Raw genomic sequence first — 19148 nt, forward strand, 5'->3', positions numbered from 1 at the left:
TAAAAACATACCATACTTTTTTTTAACCCCCTAAGAAAAAAAAAAAATGATATTATGAAAGTATGACTGACCCATTCCATTTTCTTTCTAAATCTTTTCATTTTTGAGGATATATCTATTCAATCCCTCCCAATCCTTTATTTTGTCTTTAAACTTTTCTTTTCTCCTCAAATCCTGCCATCCAAACACAATATTTTTTTATCTCCCAAATCCACCTATCCAAACCTGGCCTAAATCTAGTCAGGTCCACGTAAGATTTCTTGTACCATAGACTTTCTACCTTTGGATGTTATAGACTTTCTCGGTGATACCATGACTTTTTAATGGATTTTTTTGTTTTTCCATGGGCCATCTTCTCACTAAGAATTGTAACAACCGCTAATCAACTATTGAAATCACGCGGGCAACGACTGTTAACGGTATCTTTTTCTTTGTTTTATTATTTTTAATTCGGTGAAAATCGTTAGAAGCATCTTCTGATGGAATAGCGTCAAGCACGGTACGTGTTTACACGGCACGCTAAGAACACACGTTTATTTATATAATTATTGCATATAGAGAGAGAAAGAGGAGGAGAGAGAGTTGTGATGTATACTCAGAGGGCTCTATCATTCATTTCTAATACACGAATATGGACGAGTTTGGAGTCTCTTACTCTTGACTTTCTTCTTTCAAATTAGGGTTCTTTGACTGGTTCGCTCAAATTGCATTCCAATCTCAATAAATTAACACAGGTCAAGATTGGAAGCTATAAATGGATAAATCCGATTCCAATTACTTTAGTAACAGTCCTATAAGCCGTTGCCTATTCGAATTTCATACAGACGCCATTGAAGACCCTGTTGGAGTATTCCACGTTTCTTCTTCGGAACCCTCCTTCAATGTCAGCTGCTTTGCCGGAGGAGTTCGATCATTGCGGTGGTCCTGACACCACCGCCGCCGCGACAACCACCTGTGGTAATCAGGAGTTTACAATTACAATCGTTGATGCTGGTGGGGTGTCTGCGGAGGCCGAAATGGGGTTTGGTGGTGGGGCAATTGAGGGTGTTTCTATGAAGGCTTGTGATTCAGGGAGTGTAAGCACACAAGGAGAGTTTGGGAGTTGGGATGGTGTAAATAATAGTGACATTAACAGGGACAATTCTTCTTGGAGATATGGTGTTCAGCAGTACTTTGCCCCATGGATAGAGCAAATTCCGCCTTTTTCTTTGCTGCTCTTGGTTGTCTTCATCCGACAACATTTATTAGGTATTTCTTTTTCTTTTCTTTTCTATCATTTGCTTGAAATTGTCTCTTGATCTTGTACTTCAAATGTTTTGTCAAGACTTTGTTATGATGTTTCTGAGTAGTTTTGAAAATATACATGGATTGATATGATTACAAGTGCCTTCTTGGTCAAGACAATGATGAGGCAGTCATTTACAACCTAAGTTTCCACCTTCGAAGAAAAAAATGTACTATTAAAATTCTAATTTTTTTTTGCCCAAGCTATTAACATGGGTTTCGTTGGAAACACTTCAGGCTTATTTGTTGCAATTTGGATTGCTTCAGTCTTGTTCAAATCAAATGATATTTTACTAAAGCAAACAGCTCTGAAGGTACTGCGACACTTGTTTTATCTGTTGATTACTATTCCTTTATATAGAAGCAAATTTATTATTTGTATTATTGATTTGTAATTAAGCATAACAAGTGGTGGCTTGTGCAGGGAGAGAGGAAAATCTCTGTTCTCATTGGTATCACTGTAATATTCATTCTCCATGTGGTTTATGTCTATTGGTGGTATCGCAAGGATGACCTTCTATACTCATTGGTCTTGCTTCCTCCAAAAGAAGTCCCTTCATTTCGGCATGCTATATTTGTCATCATGGTCAATGGTAAGTTCATGTTTTTCTTAAGTATGTTGAATGGCAAAAACTTGAATTCAGTCTTAGTTTGCTATGTGTCAAACAAAGGTGTGTATTCTGCTTTTGTAGCAATATGGTTGTAAGCGGCAATAAGATTCTCTAAGGACATCAGTTTTCTTGTCAAGATTGATTTGTTTGGTGACTATTCACTTTGCTATCATTTTTTTTTTTTCTTTTTCGCGTTTTAATAATTAGAGATCAATCATGATTCTCAATCGAATGAGCTTGCTGGAAGTTTATTTTTGGTAACTCTCTCAAGACAAATTTTTACGAGGATTAAATTTATCAAAAGACATGAGTCTTCTATATTGTTAGGTCAACACGACTCATGTTAGCAAATTTCGTGGATCAAAACTAGACTATGTACTTTTGTTCTGATTTCAAGTTTACTTGAAAATTCAGAAGTTACTTAGTATCATGGTAGTTACCTCTTGCTCATGGTGGAAGATGGAATTCAAGCTACATTCAAGGGGAAAACCGTAGTCTTTTACGCCAAGGGAATAAAGGCAATTTGACATTCCAATGCACTGACCAATATTAGGGTTCATGCATTCATTCGTTAGGGTTTCTAATATTTCATGATTTGATTCAGAAAATCCTTTTTAATATGCCGTTTTGGAGACTTCCTAATTTGAAATTTTTCTAAATATAAATTTAGAGGGTACTTTGATTGATAGAACAATCGATCGAAACTCTCTGGAGTTGTGGTCGATCGATTGATCGATCTATTTGATTCAGTTTCCTTTTTAAAATAAAACACTGAAGACCTTGCTCTCTTTATGCTTCTAGTTTTCCTACATATATACTACTTCAGGGGCATATTACAGAGGCACCAGATACTTAGAGAGAGAACATATAATTTTTGAAAAGAAGAGTGCATTCATATTTTTCTTTACATTCATCAATTGCATTAGAAATTGGTGAGTATGTTGACATTATTGCTCTGGTGCTAATATGAGAAGTTCAGCACCAGTAAAATTATTCAATCATTCGGAGATTGCTCTGGATGATTAGTTGGCTGAAAATCAGATCACTGATTAGAGAAATAGATTCATCTGGAGTGAAGTCTGGTGACGAGCAAATCATGTGTCTAAAGACTTTAACGGAGAGTTTGGTATGATACATGTGTCGAGGTAATTAGGGGTTTTCTAGAGTTAGGGAAACTGGTAGCCTAATTGTAAATTTAAAGTACACTCTCAATCCCAACTATTTTGTCATGATGATATTTTTAGGATATAAATATAGGTATATGTAGGAGAATACTTGTTTTCACCTTTCACCATTTTTAATGACCTCTTGATGTTTTTTGACAAGAATTAAAGTTGTTTATGGAGATCAACTACATACTCTATTTAGTAAAAAATTTCTAGTGTGACATGGATTTTAAATGGTTGACGCATATCCCATGCCCTATGTTACCTGGACTCGGATGTGCATCTGGTGTGGGTAATTATCCAAGTGTCAAACATATCAAAATTTCAAATAGGATCCGAGAACATTGCCAAATACTTATGTCATCTAATATTTCTATTTTATTTTATAGAGTATAATAGTTTCTCTATGTTACATAGTGTCTAATATAGATATTTCACTTGTTTTTGAAGCAATAATTTAATAAAATGAATTATTAGATATATTTTTAGGTGCATGTGCAACCAAAGTTGTCGAACACATGTCCCATACCTAGTCTCCGGGTATTATGTGTCTGACAGGTACTTCAACTACTTTTGAAGAGTTCATGTAACATGACCTATGCCCAGCTCATGTTGACACTTTTATATATGGTTGTTAAAATCATAAAATGAACAATCTGGGTATGATAGGCAACTTTCTTGACATGTCACTCTCCTATTATGGATCAATATATTCCCCAAAAATGGGACAACTATACCTGGAGACTGTTCATGGATCATTAGACAAATTGGTGTTATCTTGACTGAATGCCAAATGTTTCAATTTCCACTCCTCTCCCACACACCCTCTTTGTATCTGGATTTTAAGATAAAAGGTCTCTTAGACAAATTGGTGTTGTCTTGACTGAATGCCAAATGTTTCAATTTCCACTCCTCTCCCACACGCCCTCTTTCTATCTGGATTATAAGATGATAGGTCTCCTATTATTTCCATATTGATGCTTCAGCGCTTTCTTGAATTGTTCATACAGTTTACTTAGTTTTTTTTTTTCATCTTTCTTCTAGATACAATGGTTAAACAGGTTGCAATGGTCTTCAAATGCAACCTTTTACTGTATTACAAGAATACCAGAGGCCGGAAGCAGGTAATTTGAATAATGAATTACCAAGTTTAAGGTTCTTTTGTCTGCAATTTTCTCCTTTTATCTGTTTTCAACTTACCTAGTGCTGAAGGCCTTTGGTTTTTCAGGGTCAAATGCTAACACTTGTTGAGTACATGTTGCTGCTGTACCGTGCATTGTTGCCAACACCTGTTTGGTGTCGTTTCTTTTTAAACAAACAATACGGAAACCTCTTTTCATTGTTGACTACAGGGTTGTATTTAACTTTCAAGCTCGCATCAGTTATTGGGAAGGTATACCTTTAAACATTTCTATCTTCAGTGACATTCGTGCTTCTCTTCTTGATCCCTAAAATCACCTCAGACCATGATGGGCTTATTGTTGAACAGAGTGATTGCATTTTGTTGTTAATATAATGTATTCTGGATGTCCAGGTTCAATTCTTCTTTGATGCATTGAAGGTCTTATCACGTAAGGAGTTAAATTATGGGTCGTATGCCACTTCTGAACAGGTTGGTGGAATTTTCCTTTGAAGCGATTTTTTCTTTTTTCATCTTATCTGATGCTTTTCTTTAGGGGGGATGGGGGTTCTAGGGATTCTTTGGATTGGAATGATGTACCCCCAAATGTCAGTCCTACTCCCCTACCCTCCTCACCATGAATTGAAGATCCACTACTTATTTTTGTGTGAGCCAGGTAGCATAGATACTTCTAAGATAAAGCTCTATTTTTATCATATTCATATACTTCCGTGGTAATCCTGGATATGCGTCCAATATAAAAGCCTTTTTTCTGAAGAATTTTTTTGTTCAATTAAAATTCCAATGACTAATGGCCTATATAGTATGTGTATTATGTAAACGGACAGCCTCTAACCTCCTACTTAATTTAATTGGGGAAATTATGGATGTTTGTCAAGGGGCACAAGGACTAGTGAGGATAAATTTTACAGATGAGTTCATTTAAGGGTAGAGGAAAGAACAGGAGCGGAAATTCAGGAAAAAAAAGAAGAGTGGAATGATTAGAGGTGAAAATGGATCTCCTTGGTCTCACAAAGACCACAGCTCTGTTAGGGAGGTGAGTAGAGAACTTGGGAGATGTAGAGCATTATATACAATGTTTCATCAAGAGGTACAAGTATATTATGGAAAGACGTGAGTGTGATATATTCCATTCCTTTCTTTCCACTTCCTCTCCTGATAAAAGTAGATGGAATCTTTTTTTATTTTAATTTTAATTTTTTTTCAAGTAAAGTGATGATTTGTAATTTTGTATATATGTGAAGTAACTGTACAATCAGGGGGATCCCTGCAAAATAATAGAAGCCCCTCGGGCTTACAAAAAACAGCTAGGGGTTGAAAGACCCTATACATAACTACAACCTATATACAAACAGGGCACAAAAGTTAAACTGCTTTATATTGTCACAACAGTGAACTCAATAGTAAATTCCACTTATCAGTAATAGACTGCAACATCCCATAAGGGTCAAAACCCATCTAGTACCACTCTGCAGCAATGCTCTTTGTTACAAGAGAATTCTTGAACTTAAGCAAGCGTAATCTTCTGAATATCTCTCTGATTTAAATAACAACCTTTGGGCTGGGTTACTTGCACCACCGAAAGCTCTAGAGTTTCTTTCACTCCATATGCTGTAAATTGAGCATGCCAATACCATTTTATTAACTATAATCCTGACATTTCCCTGCTCCCCACTCATAAGCTACCCAATCGAGTAGAGACTTCTAGCAAGGGGTTGATATATGATCGTCATACATGTTGGTAAAATTGCCAAATGATGAGGGAGAAGGGGCACTAAAAATAAAGGTAATCAAATGAGTTGCATACAGGTCTAGACCAGCATCATCCCTAATTCTATCTGGGGCATTAGGGTGCCAAAAGTCAAATCATATCCGGGTGTCTGATCCACTGCCAATTAGGTGTCTGATATGAGGTCTAGCCGTGCTTCTTAGAGTAATTTTTTCCATCCCCACGAGTTAAAGCAGATGAAAGTTCTTCTCCTCTCTCTTCTTCATTTAGATAAAACCAAATGGCATATTTACCAGAATCCAAACAATAAAATCAATTCTGCTGCAATTCACTATGCTAAGTATGTGTAAATTCCTAAAAATAAACCAATTGAAGGAGAACTTGAAAATGAACTCCCCTTGGACTTGCATAATTAAAAACGACACTCGTATAGGATGGCCAGGAGAGCATGATCTGTGATGCTCCATTAGCATCCTCTACACTTAGTAGGTTTAATTTCAGATGCTTCATTGATTTTGGATTATATGATATATTCTTAGATTCTCTACATAATGGGTGATATTTCTTGCTTGCATACGAAATTCACGGATTCTAAGTTATTGGGAACTTCATGCAGGTCAATGCCACTGGAGATCTTTGTGCCATTTGCCAAGAGAAATTGCATGCTCCAATTTTGCTTCCCTGCAAACACATATTCTGCGAAGATTGTGTGTCAGAATGGTCAGTTTAATTCACCTTATGCATCTGTAGTTCCACAAGGATCATTATTTTTTTTCCCGTGGCAAGGTGTTAATTTAACATTCATGACCTGATTTGTAGGCATCCCTTTAAGTTCATAGTTCGACCGAGTTATTGAATTGCATTCAGTCATCTACTTTCAATACGAAATGCATTGAAAGTAAAACATGTTTTTGAGTCAATGATGGAGCTCTTTAGATGATGTTATTTTTGCGCTATTTTTATTTATTTATTTATTTGCAATGTAGAATTTAATGTTTCATATCTGCAGGTTTGAGCGAGAAAGGACATGCCCATTGTGTAGGGAATTGGTTAAACCAGCAGATATCAAATCATACGGTGATGGATCAACTAGTCTGTCTTTCCAGTTATTCTAAGATCTGACCATTGGTACGATGACCAAGATCAGTTTGGCTGTGAAACCGATGTCAATTTGTTTGAAGAATGCTGTTCGTATAATCTGATCTCATTGATATTTTGAATTCGAATTGGTCGCATTGCTGTTTGCTGGGCAAAACTGCAGCCATAAAACGTGCCAGAGGAAGACTGCCATACATCTATATGTTGTCTAACCACAATGTCATTGTATCTCTTGGTCATTCACTATTTTTTGAAACCACAAATAGTAACATTATACAAAATTGTCTATAGAGGTTCATTCTTTGACTAGTTTTCTGAGTCTCTCTCTCCCAGAAAATCTTACCAAAAGACATTTATAACCAAAAGATTAACCCCAAATCTAAATTCATGCATCCCGGAAGTTCAACTGTTAAAAAACCTCATTTCAATGACATTTCTTTTGGTAAGAACCTTTGAAAATTGTTGTAGCATAGCACAAAGTAAGCTTCCGATGCGATCTTTCCTTAACATGATAGCAAACCAAAAGGCTTTTAAATTTCAACAATTGCACATACAAATTAGTTATATGTGGGCCAACCAAGGGAAGAAGGTAGCAATAAATAACCCCCAAAAAATATTTGTAAAAAATGATATCAATACAATTCAAACCCTTGTGGAGAGAGAGAAGTGAGAAACACTGCCATTCAAGCATATAAGGAATTGAGGGTCTTTCTAAATCTTCTTCCGATAAGATGGGTATAAGAAGGTATCTTAATGGTGTAATGGTGTAGCACTCTGAAAGACCACTAGCTCCGATGAAGCTATGGAGAGAGGAGATACATCCTCGCTTACTTACGGACCTCTGGTAAAAGAATTCTCAGGTGATGGGGAGGAGGACACAGATGAAGTTGGTTTTACCTTGATGGGGTAAACTTCACTGACCTCTTCACTTTTCTCATCCAAGTATACAACATCCTGCATGGTGAGCTGGTGGTATTCAACAATCTCCCTTAGGAAGCGGTTCTCCCGTGCAAAGACTGAGTTTTCCTGTGCCAATCGAGCTTTCTCTGCTAGAAGTGTCTCAAGTTGAAGACGTATCTGATTTGTAAATACAGGCGTTAGAATATTCTAGCTTATTATGGAGTTCTGAAGAAATATGTAAGTATCTTAGTAGTTATTTTGTAGGATCATTAGAGAATTGATCTAGGCCAGTGATTAAGTTTAATCTTGGCCATTCATTTGCTAGGTAAGTGTCTAAATAGGTAGGGGGTCTTAATTTAATAATTTGTTCTCTGCTAACAAGACAACATTGAAATTCTAAACAAGAAAATATAATTGTTTCATTTCAGTTTTAGCCCTTCCTGTTATCTTGTATCCATTACAATAACAAAATTTGGAAAGTCGGAGAATTGGTTGTAAGTGTTCATATTAATCCCAAGGGGATAGCCTATTGCAAGACTCTCACCTCACATGTTGGAGGTTGAGAGTTTGAATCCCCTTGGGACCACCACACCAAGGAAATTTTCCTGATAATATGGTGCTGTAAGAGGTGTGACACCACCATCATTGACAAACACACACACACACATACACACGAACAGTGTTCATTTGCCTCCCTGTTTGTCAATAAATAAAACTGTGTAAAGGGAAAGAAAAAAAAAAGTCTAGCAAAAAAAGAGAATGCATACCAAATCATCGTCTTCCGGGTTGTCTCCCTTTTCATGACTTTCCCTAAGGATTCTGTTCTCCTCTTCCAGCTGAGTGCAACGCTCCTTTGCAAAAGCTAGGTCTGCTTTGACCGTCTTCAACTCCCGAAGAAGCAGCTTTGCTTTTGCTGCCATTGCCATTGCAACCTGAGATGCATACCAAAAGGAATGTCATGTATCTGACCAATATAGAGGAAATCAAAAAACCAAATATTAGGGCTGCATCTAATAGCTTAAACTAAATTCTCAAACCAGCAACTAATCCATTTCCCCTCTCCCGTTCCAAGTTCCTGCTCTCGTGTTTGGGAGGCAAGGGCTTCCAGAAAATAACTAGTAGAAATTTTTTTTCTCGGAGTATTCTAACCAGATGCCAATCTTAATTATAATTATGTTTTTGCAGTAAGAATTGCAACAAAATTACTTTAATAGTAACAACAACAAAGACATGAGAGCAAGAACCTTTGGAACCGTTCTACATCTCGTGAAAGGACTAAATTAAACCAAATCATACCACATTAGTGTTTGGGTGAATAATTCAAAAAGAAGTGAATACGGACAACAATCTCAGACAACCACACTCATACAATCGTATTCTGTACCTAGATAACATTGAATAGGAAATAGATGATAAATAATTCAGAGACTATGAAGACTGCTTTATAGACAAAAAAAGAATAACTCAGAAAAACAGCTAACTGGATTTTAGGGTATTTCCGGTTGCGCTGCTTACTTTTAAAGAGTAGTATAGCATATAAAGGGAATTCTATGCAAAATGAAGTTATAAACTTGTCACATGCAAATTAGAAAAATAGTGGTAAAAAGGTTCTATGCCTAAAATAATTATATTTTTTTTAAAAAAAAAATAAAAAAAAAAAAGAAAAAGAAAAAGTGATGGGTCACTTCTAGCATTGAAAATAATTACAAAATAGAAGGGCAACCCACATATGCAAGATACTTTCACTATTTGAACCAGTGATACACAATTGCCTCCTTACGTCGCGAGATGCTTTCAGTTGGATTTCTAGATCAGTCTGCATCTGAGGTTGCACATGAGTCTGCACTAGGGGTTGTTGCCCTGTACTACGAACATTTGAAGCCTGATTATGAACTTCTGAACCCTTTTTTCTTATTTGCAGCTTGCGAGTTTCTTGAATGATGTCAGCAGTCCGGTTCTCCACGGCTGTTAGACCCTCCTGCAAGAGTAAAAGACAACATTGGTGCAAAGTTTGCAAACAACAAATTACTATAACTATTAATAATTCATCAAATTATGAAGGAAAAAAAAATTAATTCATCAAATTACTACAGTTTGGACTTGCGTTAAAAAATTTCAATCCAACCTTAGTTTGGGTTGGGCAACCTGACCGCAACCTGAATCGATATATGATTCTATACTTATTATAGCCTAACCCATGTCCAACCCTGATGACTTGTTGGGTTGGGCTCGGGCAAAGGTTTTATTCATTTGACTTCAAGCTAAAGTTTATCCCTCAACCAGCATGAATTGCAGTCCTACCTGCAAGATGATGGCTTTAATTTGAGCTGCAGATCCTCTACTCCCAAGAGTCAGGTGAGTGAAAGTCAGGCAAAGGTGAGACCTCTTATGCAGAGGCATCGGTCAATGGCGTATCAATGAATATGAAATCATAGTATATATCCATTTGGATGGTAGGATAAATAAATAAGTAGTTAAATATGTCTTCACACTCACAGGCACGAGTGTGTGTGAGAAGAGAGAGATTGTTTCGAGGAAGGAAAAACAATCAAAGAACTGCATAGCTGTTGTGACTGTGTTAAAAGACCGTTACACAGTACCAAAGCAGTGCTGTCCAGGATTGGCGTTGCTGTGGTGGCGACAGTAGTATGATGGTGATAGCACGAACGAATAACGAGAGTAAAGGCAATGGTACAAATCACAGTGAGGTCACTGAGGCGGTCACTGATATAATGGTGGCACGACATTAATGGTGGGAAGACTAGCAGCAGTAAGGTGATGATGGTTGTAGTGGTTATCTTATTTGTCTTATGCTCTTCCATTTGCTTCAATGCTAGTGTGGGATTTGCAAATAATACCAAATCCCTTTAGATTTCTTTCCCTTCCTCCTATGATTAGTATTCAACACTAAATTAGAAAGGTTCCAATTCCATTAAATAGAGTAAAAGCCAAACAGGAAATTGAATATAAAAGCCCCAAATTCAATCACCAGACTGAAGTACATGAACCAAGCACCCTTAGTTAATTTTTCAGTATAAATTTTCTAAAGAAACTTACCTCAAAGGCATTACCAATGGTGCCGCCAATATAATTTAGAGAAGATGCAATTGCACCTAGTCCTTTCTGTAAAGCAGGACCATCTGTCTTTCGCTGGTTCTCAGTTGAATAATATGGATTACTGGACTGCAAATTAGAAACACAAAGACAAGACAAATCAGAAACATAAAGCCCAGTAACTTAGAGTATTTGTACAAAACATGATGGCAACATTGACCAGAACCAAGGTGCTAGAAAATGTCAATCACCAAAATTTGACGAGGGCAATTTCTGACTTGATTTTTAACAAAATTGAACACCTATAAAGGACTTCAAAATAAAAAGATCACTCTTACCAGTAAAAAAAGAATTACTTTTGCTATTTAGAACAGTATAATACAATTTTACGGTTTTTACCATTAAGAGCGATCACAAAACTCATTCTCACCTGACCCTTTGTTGATGTATCAGACATATTCATTCTTGTTCTTCTGGGTGTTTCAAATTGTTGGGCTGCATTATCATTATCATCGTCAAGAATGGATTTCGCTTTCCTAGCCAGAACTCCCCAAAATCCATGCTTAGGTTCACTCAAATTTTTCATCGATGTATACCCATAAGTTGTTGAATCCTACAAAAACACCACATTTATCAGCAAGGGAACACATGTTTCCAGTTCCAATAAACTAAATCATGCATAAAGCAAAATTAATCGTTGAAAATGTCACAAACTGCCAGCTTAAACTTAGACCAGTATGGATTCATGCTGAAGAAGTCATCCACATAGGCTCTTACTTACTGAGGAGACATGTAAAAAGATATAGAGAGAAGAAGAAAGTTCTTCATATGGTTTTTTATTTATTTATTTATTTATTTTTTATCTAGAGAAAGTCCATGATAAGGTACCTAAGGATCTAATATGGTGGGGTTTAACAAAGAAATAAATCACAAAGGGATTTATTGAAAAAATAAAGGATATGATGTGTGCCTATCGTTAGTACGATTGTGGAGGAAACAAGTGGATTTACAATATTGTAGGCTTATAATCTTATATCAAAGGTCAACATTAAGCCCTTACCTTTTTGCCTTAATTATGGACGAGCTAACAAGACACATTCAGAATGATATTGTTTTAATTGATAAGACTGGAGGAATCAGAGCTAAATTAAAGGGTTAAAGAGAAGCTCTAAAATTAAAAGGGTTCAAGATGGGTAGAAATAGACGAAAATGTATGAAGTATTGCAGTGAAACTTTAGTAAATCCAGAAATACAAATAGGGATGCAGTGAAGGTTGAGAAACAAGAGGCACAAAAAAATGAACATTTCCGTTATTTAGGCTCAATTATGCATAATGAAGAATAAATTGGAGATGATGTTAATCATAGAATAAATGCATGAAGGGTTAAATGGAGGATGTGTGTAATTTAGGGGGCGGTCAAAAAAATTCACTCATTTTCAACATGCATGCACAAATATGTCAAATCTCATGGGAGGTCAATGTATTTCACTAATAAATTAATACACAATTCAAACAATTTTGAAAATACATAATCGAGTCGAACTTTTTTCACAAATCAACTAAGAGAGTAAACTACATCAATGCACATATTTAATGCATGGAGTCACATATTTCGAATACTATCCTAGGACGAGCCCAGCAAGTGGAAGCTTTATTTTTAACAAAAGAACAAGAGCAGATGTCAGACTCATTCATATGGAACTCATGCCACAACAAAGTGAAGGTATTTTGTATTGAGAATAATAAACATCTAAACTATTCTAAACTCTCAATGCTTGGTCTCAACGAAATTTGTTGATGTACACAATAGACTTAACGTTCACGAAGATTCCATTTTCTCAAAAAAAAAGAATGTCAAATCAAGGTTTGAGAGGTTTAAAGTATTCAAAATCCCCTACGAGAACATATGGCTGTATTGCGAAGAACAATATGGATTTAAAGCAATTGAAATTGTTCTTGCCCCTTCCCTGCTAACATTGCATTGCCTCCTTTCATTAGCACCTTATTTTCCATAGATAAAAAAATTTAAAAACCCTATCTTCACAAGCAAACAAATAATTGATTTACCAATATAAAATATTTCTTTAATTTCATTTCAACTACAAATGCATAGGAACATTCAGTTTAAAACATCCACTGCACTCCATCCCTGTAAAGGGAAGGAACAATGGCTGCGGGTCATCCATCACCTAGCAGATATTGTACATGTATCCAGCTTATTAATCTCAAGTGGTTTCTCCTCCTCTTCCTCTTCCCACAAGAGGGGTAGAGATCTCTAGTCCTCATTCATACGGGTAACAGTGGGTGTGTAAAAAAAAATGGTTGTCAAAAGAAAAATCAGAACAAAACCACTAGGAAGTGGGAACTATGAATGAAGAAGTGCATAAAACTATCGGATGTATAATAAAATTTGGAAGGTAATTCCAGGCACAACTTCGCATAGTTAATCATATCCAAAGTTCTGAATTAATATATTCATACAATACGTTTAGCAAATATATGAAAAAATCAAGCAAAATGAAGGATGAAGATAAAAACTGAACCTTTTCTACAGATGGAGGAGAAGATCTTGGAACGTTGGAGTTGGAGTTGGAGTTGGAGTTGGAGTCCCCAGAGGAGGAGATAGCAGAATGGCCGTAAGCAGAGGAGATAGAAGAATCGCGATAGGCGGAGGACGCTCTGATCGCTTTCGCGGCCAGAGAAGACGACGACGACGGCGGCGAGGAGGAGCTTTCATCAGTGGGAGAATTGGAAGGGCTCCCAATTTCTTCTTTGGAGGTCGAACCTTTGGGCATTCCCTGCCTTCTTCTATACGCCATAATAACCAATCAAAACCCCACCACCACCGAAACCGTCGTTACCGCCACCGCCAATCACCGACACCGCCACCGTAAGAAGGGGCTTTATACAAAAGTTGATTTCTTTACAAATTTGGCTCGGATTTTCAATATGAAGAAGAAGAAGAAGAGGGAGTGGAAATTGAAATCATCCACCCAATGCGAAAGGAATCAGTTTCAAATTCCTTCTTCTCCTTCTTTCTCTCTCTCCTCTTTGTCTCTCTAGAGTTCGTTCCCTTCTTCCTCTTCTTTTTTCCTCCCCTGCACCCTCTCGCTCCTCTTTCTCTCTCCAAAATGCGTCAACGCGCATTCTGCTTGCGTGCAAATTATCGTTCAGTATGAGATCGGATCTCCGGAGAATGGGCCTTTGGGCTGGCCTACTTAATATGGGCCTCATATCAAACAAATGTACCCAACTCATCGGCTCTTTTTCTCCTTTATTTACACTACAACAAACGCAAGCCTTTTAGTTTCTTGGACATCCAGAATTGGATCATAGTACCCAGTGGTCCGTGGGCCTTGAGAAATTATTGGGTATCTCTGGAGTTTGGATAGCCATTATTAAATTTCACCTCCCGATCACAACATCTCACTTTCTATTATCAAGGTAAATGAAGTGTTTTGATTAGTCGGGTATAAAATAATTGCTATCCTGAAGTGGTGTATATTTTTTTTTTGGCATTTCATGAAAAACTTTTGCTTATGAAGCAAGGACAGGAACACGAGATACTGCGATAGAATAGATTCTTAAAAATATATATATAGATATTTCTATGTAAACTCTTAAAATCAATATATATAAATATATTGCAGTAAAGTAGATTTTTATTTTAAAAAAATAAAATATATATTTCTATGTATAAATTTTTAAAAATAATTGTTTGTCAATGTTATATTTATTGTCACTAACATTTTCCTTTTGTATAAAAAAAAATTATGACAACCAAGTTGAGAAATTCTAAACTTTTCTTAACAATTATTTATGGTATTATATTTTAATATAAATTTTACAATAATAATCAAGACTTATTAAGATGTGTTTAGAAATAATTGTAAAGTGTGAGCATTACTCAGTGCCCTAAATGGTAAAGTGTCCAACTATTGAGGTGGTGTGGGAGTCCTTCCTCCCCTAGTTTTTTAAGATAAAATAAAAAATAAAAAAAAGAAATAGTTGAAAAGTAGTCAATATTTGGCTGGAATATCTTAGAAGTATATACATATTAGAAATAGAAAAAAAATATTTTCAATTTTTTTCCCTGAATAATATTTTCAAATTTTAAATATTTTAAGAAAAAAAAAAAAGCATTACAAGTATTCAATATTTAACGTTTTTGGTTTATTAAAGACTAACTTTTTTAGTCTTATTATTTTTTTCATGGCAAAAAACTCACACATCATGTACTCCTATAATGACTTGAACCCTATCTTTTCATTTTTCTTTGAAAAACAAGGAAGTGTCACTGAACTATTCCTAATTAACAAGAAGATGGCATACTTCTACAAAATGGTTTGCAACACTCACGTATCAGCCGATAGGAAGAACCATGTTTGGCATTGAGTAGTAAATTTTTTAGACTTAAATCCTCTAAGTTAAATATTCTCTAAGTTATCCTAAATTGAATTCACAATAAATTAACACGTTAAATTTATCTACAGATGGTGTTAAACCATGTTAACTAATTTAAAGAAAGTTTGAAAACTATATTGTTTTGAGATAAGAGAAATTTACCAAAGTTTAAAAAAATGCACCGTTTTGAAATGATGGAGAGATAACGACGTTAAATATCGTCGTTAAAGTATAGTGAATTTTTCTTAATTCAAAACGGTGTCTTTAAATTAGTTGACGTGGTTTAACATTAGCACTAAATAGATTTTAAATGTCACGTGTCAATCTATAGCGAATTCAACTTAGACATCGGTAGCGAATTCAACTTAGAATAACTTAGATAATATTTAACTTAAAGGATCCAAGTTCAAATTTTTAACCCATTAGAAAAGAAAGTAGTAAATTTTTGTACTCAAATCTTATATTGATTGAAAAAATCCTTCTAATACATAGTCATAATCCTAGGTACATACACGGCGAGCCCTAAGATTCTCAAAATTTTGAAAGGCTCTAGGCGAACTTTTAAATGCGAGACCCTTTATAAGGTTTCACATGCTTAAAAAATTTATAAAAGTGCAGAATTTTCATTAAAATGAGACGAGAAACACATAAAATATATTAATATTGAAAACACGCAAAACAAAACCCGATTTTGGTGCGTTATTAAGAGCACGATCTAGTTCATATCAAAAAATTAAAAAAAATATTCAATACAACTTAGACACAAAAATTAAAATTCAACTCCATATCAAAGTAATTATGATCGTCTTGCATTTTGAGTTGCAAAATTATCAATTAAAATACTTCAATCAAGTTTGTCCAACATATCTTTTTCAAATGATATTATAGATAATCCATTCAATATTTCTTACGACAACGTTGACTTGTAGGTAAGATTTGATCAATTTCAACATTGAAAAATTTCTCTCATTAGATAGTTAATAATATTTTATATGCAATCCAAGCATTTGAAAAATAATAAATTAACATTTTCAAATAATTCAATTGCCTTTTTGTTTACTCTCGATAAAATTTCTGTTTAAGACTTGTAATTTTGAAAATAATTATGTCACATCAATATCAAAAATCATGTCATATTTTAGGAGATCTTACAAGGTTACTTTTTAAAATGTGACAGTTGATTGCACCATAAGTTAAAATTTTGGTTACTTGGACTTGGCTTAACTGAGCCTCCCTTGCATGTACGTGAGCCCAAAAATAATATAATAATAAAAAAATTTAGTTTCTGAGTTTAAATATATATATATTTTTTCCTTTGAAGGAAGGGCATATAACATATATATAAATTGATATTATAAGAAAGTATGTTTATTGCTATGATTTTTTTTTTTTTTTTAAGTTATTTATTGTCATAAATTTATATAATATATAAGTATGTATTGTCTTTTAATTATAAAAATTATGGCATAAATGTCAAATATATATTATTATATTTACACCATGATCTAAATTGGGAGGCCTTAGATGGCCTTGCCTCTGGCCTGGATACATATAGTGTGTGATATTGTATGAATTTGAATGAGGACTTCTTTTCACAGATTACGCAAGACTTTAAGATGATTGTGTCTTGGAATTCATTCACTCACCTTTTTCGCTAGCCCAGAATTTGCCGGGACACTTTGGTTTTTTTCCATTCTTTTAACTCGTAAGGATTGGTGTGTTTGGTAGGGTTGATTTGGAGGAACAAAAGATAAGATAAGATAAGATGAAATGAGAGTGTGTTTGTGTGGGTTAATTAGAGAGAAAAGAGAAGATAGGGAGAGATAGAGAGATCCCTTTTTATCTCTCATTTGGTTTCTCTCCCAATTTGAGAACACCCAATTTGAGAAGATAGGGAGAGAAAGGATAATGGAGTAAGTGATTAATTTGTAATACCAAAAATACCCCCCACAAATTAATATACAAAAAAATTATTCCATTTATGTCCCAGTTATACATGTCTCCCAATTTTGTTCTTGCTTAAGCCTTATCTTGTTCTTGCTTAAGGCAGTTTTTGTTCTTAATTAATTAGGGATCATTTGTTCTTTGTCTCATTGACTTTAGACTCGAGAGATTCCTGATGCGTAACTAGTGGAGGAAACTTCCCAGTATGGCATATAATTGTGCCAGCCAAGTTGTCGGCTGTTTGGTTTATAAATGTTATAAAATAAATTGCAATGTAGCCTATTTGCTATTATCAATAAATTAGACCTTTTTTATTTTTTATTTTCATAAATTTTGTTACTGTTACAGAAAGGCTGAAAGTGTTTGTCTGATTTTTTTTTTTTTTTTTTTTTTTTTTTTTTTGAACTTTAATCACACTCACTAGTTACATTCCAGTTTCATTCTTCACACTCACTGGTCTTCAAAGAGATGGTCAAAAATATTAGAAAGTTTTTCATCCTTCCTAATTACTCTTTATAAGTGACGAAAAGAAAATCAAATTAATTGTCCTTTTACATTTATTTTTATTTTTTACTTTTATTTTTACCCATTACATTGAACTATCACAAAGAAACATTCCAAAATATCCTACGTGATAGAAATGGATGATGTATGAACTGGTAGGACAATAATTTGGTCATTATTCTTTTTTTTTTTTTTTTTTTTTTTTTCAAACAAGAATAACTATCATTTTTTTTCTTTTCTCCCCTATCTATCCAAACACGTATACAAAATTAGAAATTATTACTATCATTTCTTTTCTTTTCTCTTCTAATTAATATTATTATTTCTTTTCTTTTCTCCCTTATCTATCCAAATACACCCTAATAAAAGAAAGGATAATATTAGTTACGAGAGAAAAGAAAGCATTGAGATAATTTCTATTCATGTTTGGATAGATAAGAAAAAAAAGAAAAAAAATTATAGTTATTTTTGTTTGAATAAGATAGAGGAGAGAAAAGAAAAGAAAAAATAATGACCAAATTATTATCCTACCCTTTCATAACCACTTCATACATTATCCATACATGTCTTATATTGTCATACATCCTGCATTTCACTGTGGATATGAATCATATGTTCCGAGTAATAACAGTATGTAAGAATACAGACACCAAACACAAATAAGACATGACACATACACGTCTCCATGGCAATTCTGAAAAACAAAAGTGTATTTTCTTTTCTTTTTTTCTTTTTTTTTTTTATTATTTAAAAAAGGGGTATTTCATTAAAAGAAAAAAGGATGTATTATACAAAGTGCATTCATTAAAGAAAACTGAACTTTTGAGATGCATTAGGCACTCACTCTGGTTAGATCTAATCAAGTTACGGGTGCTGGATTGAGTTGCTCTACACAAACACTAATAGATATCTCACATGGAAAAAAAATCATCAAGAGCACATTACAGGTGATTTACAGTGAAGCAAAAATGAAAAAAAGAAGAAAAGCTCCTCTGTATCTTCAAACACCTAATTATATAATTGGGACATAAATAGAATTAATTTTGTTTATGTTAATTTGTAGATGACATTTTTGATATTAATAATCTATAACTTACTTCATTATCCTTTTTCTCCCTATTTTCTCAAATTGGGAGAGAAAACATATAAGGGATAGGGAGAGATAATTATCTCTCACTGTCTCCCTTTATCTTCTCTTTTCTCTCCACTTAACCTATCTAAACACACTCTAACACAATTATCTCTTTTTTTTCTATTCCTGTTCCTCCGAATCAACCCTACCGAACACATCCTATAAGATCAAAATAAAGAC

General features: G+C 34.5%; 2 protein-coding genes across 2 annotated transcripts; one reads left to right on the top strand and one right to left on the bottom strand.

Annotated features, from left to right (window-relative positions):
* The first annotated feature begins 495 nt into the window (after positions 1–495).
* Positions 496–7338, top strand: LOC132306519 (uncharacterized). Its single transcript, XM_059803930.1, has 8 exons — positions 496–1248; positions 1522–1598; positions 1709–1877; positions 4106–4185; positions 4290–4454; positions 4596–4673; positions 6548–6651; positions 6941–7338. The coding sequence occupies exons 1-8, from the start codon at positions 882–884 to the stop codon at positions 7044–7046; spliced, it is 1146 nt and encodes a 381-aa protein (XP_059659913.1). The 5' UTR covers positions 496–881; the 3' UTR covers positions 7047–7338.
* A 200-nt stretch (positions 7339–7538) lies between these two features.
* LOC132306518 (uncharacterized) lies at positions 7539–14116 on the bottom strand. The gene is made up of 6 exons (XM_059803929.1): positions 13528–14116; positions 11414–11596; positions 10987–11112; positions 9710–9907; positions 8697–8861; positions 7539–8106 (listed from the first exon to the last, which is right to left on the bottom strand). The coding sequence occupies exons 1-6, from the start codon at positions 13801–13803 to the stop codon at positions 7861–7863; spliced, it is 1194 nt and encodes a 397-aa protein (XP_059659912.1). The 5' UTR covers positions 13804–14116; the 3' UTR covers positions 7539–7860.
* Positions 14117–19148: the final 5032 nt, after the last annotated feature.

Source organism: Cornus florida, unplaced genomic scaffold (genome assembly GCF_030987335.1).
Source record: "Cornus florida cultivar Cherokee Brave unplaced genomic scaffold, ASM3098733v1 CherokeeBrave_3.0.0_Hap2_Chr05, whole genome shotgun sequence".
In the NCBI taxonomy this organism is placed as follows: Eukaryota; Viridiplantae; Streptophyta; class Magnoliopsida; order Cornales; family Cornaceae; genus Cornus; species Cornus florida.

Bases quoted from the DNA above. Each gene is read 5' to 3' on its own strand.
- LOC132306519 (XM_059803930.1), top strand. From the start codon at position 882: ATGTCAGCTGCTTTGCCGGAGGAGTTCGATCATTGCGGTGGTCCTGAC. The intron at 4,186-4,289 runs GTAATTTGAATA...TTGGTTTTTCAG, and splicing joins ATACCAGAGGCCGGAAGCAG to GGTCAAATGCTAACACTTGT. The intron at 4,674-6,547 runs GTTGGTGGAATT...AACTTCATGCAG, and splicing joins CGTATGCCACTTCTGAACAG to GTCAATGCCACTGGAGATCT.
- LOC132306518 (XM_059803929.1), bottom strand. From the start codon at position 13,803: ATGGCGTATAGAAGAAGGCAGGGAATGCCCAAAGGTTCGACCTCCAAA. The intron at 11,597-13,527 runs GTTCAGTTTTTA...GTGTTTTTGTAG, and splicing joins CTCCTCCATCTGTAGAAAAG to GATTCAACAACTTATGGGTA. The intron at 9,908-10,986 runs GTAAGTTTCTTT...TTACTCTTGCAG, and splicing joins CCATTGGTAATGCCTTTGAG to GAGGGTCTAACAGCCGTGGA.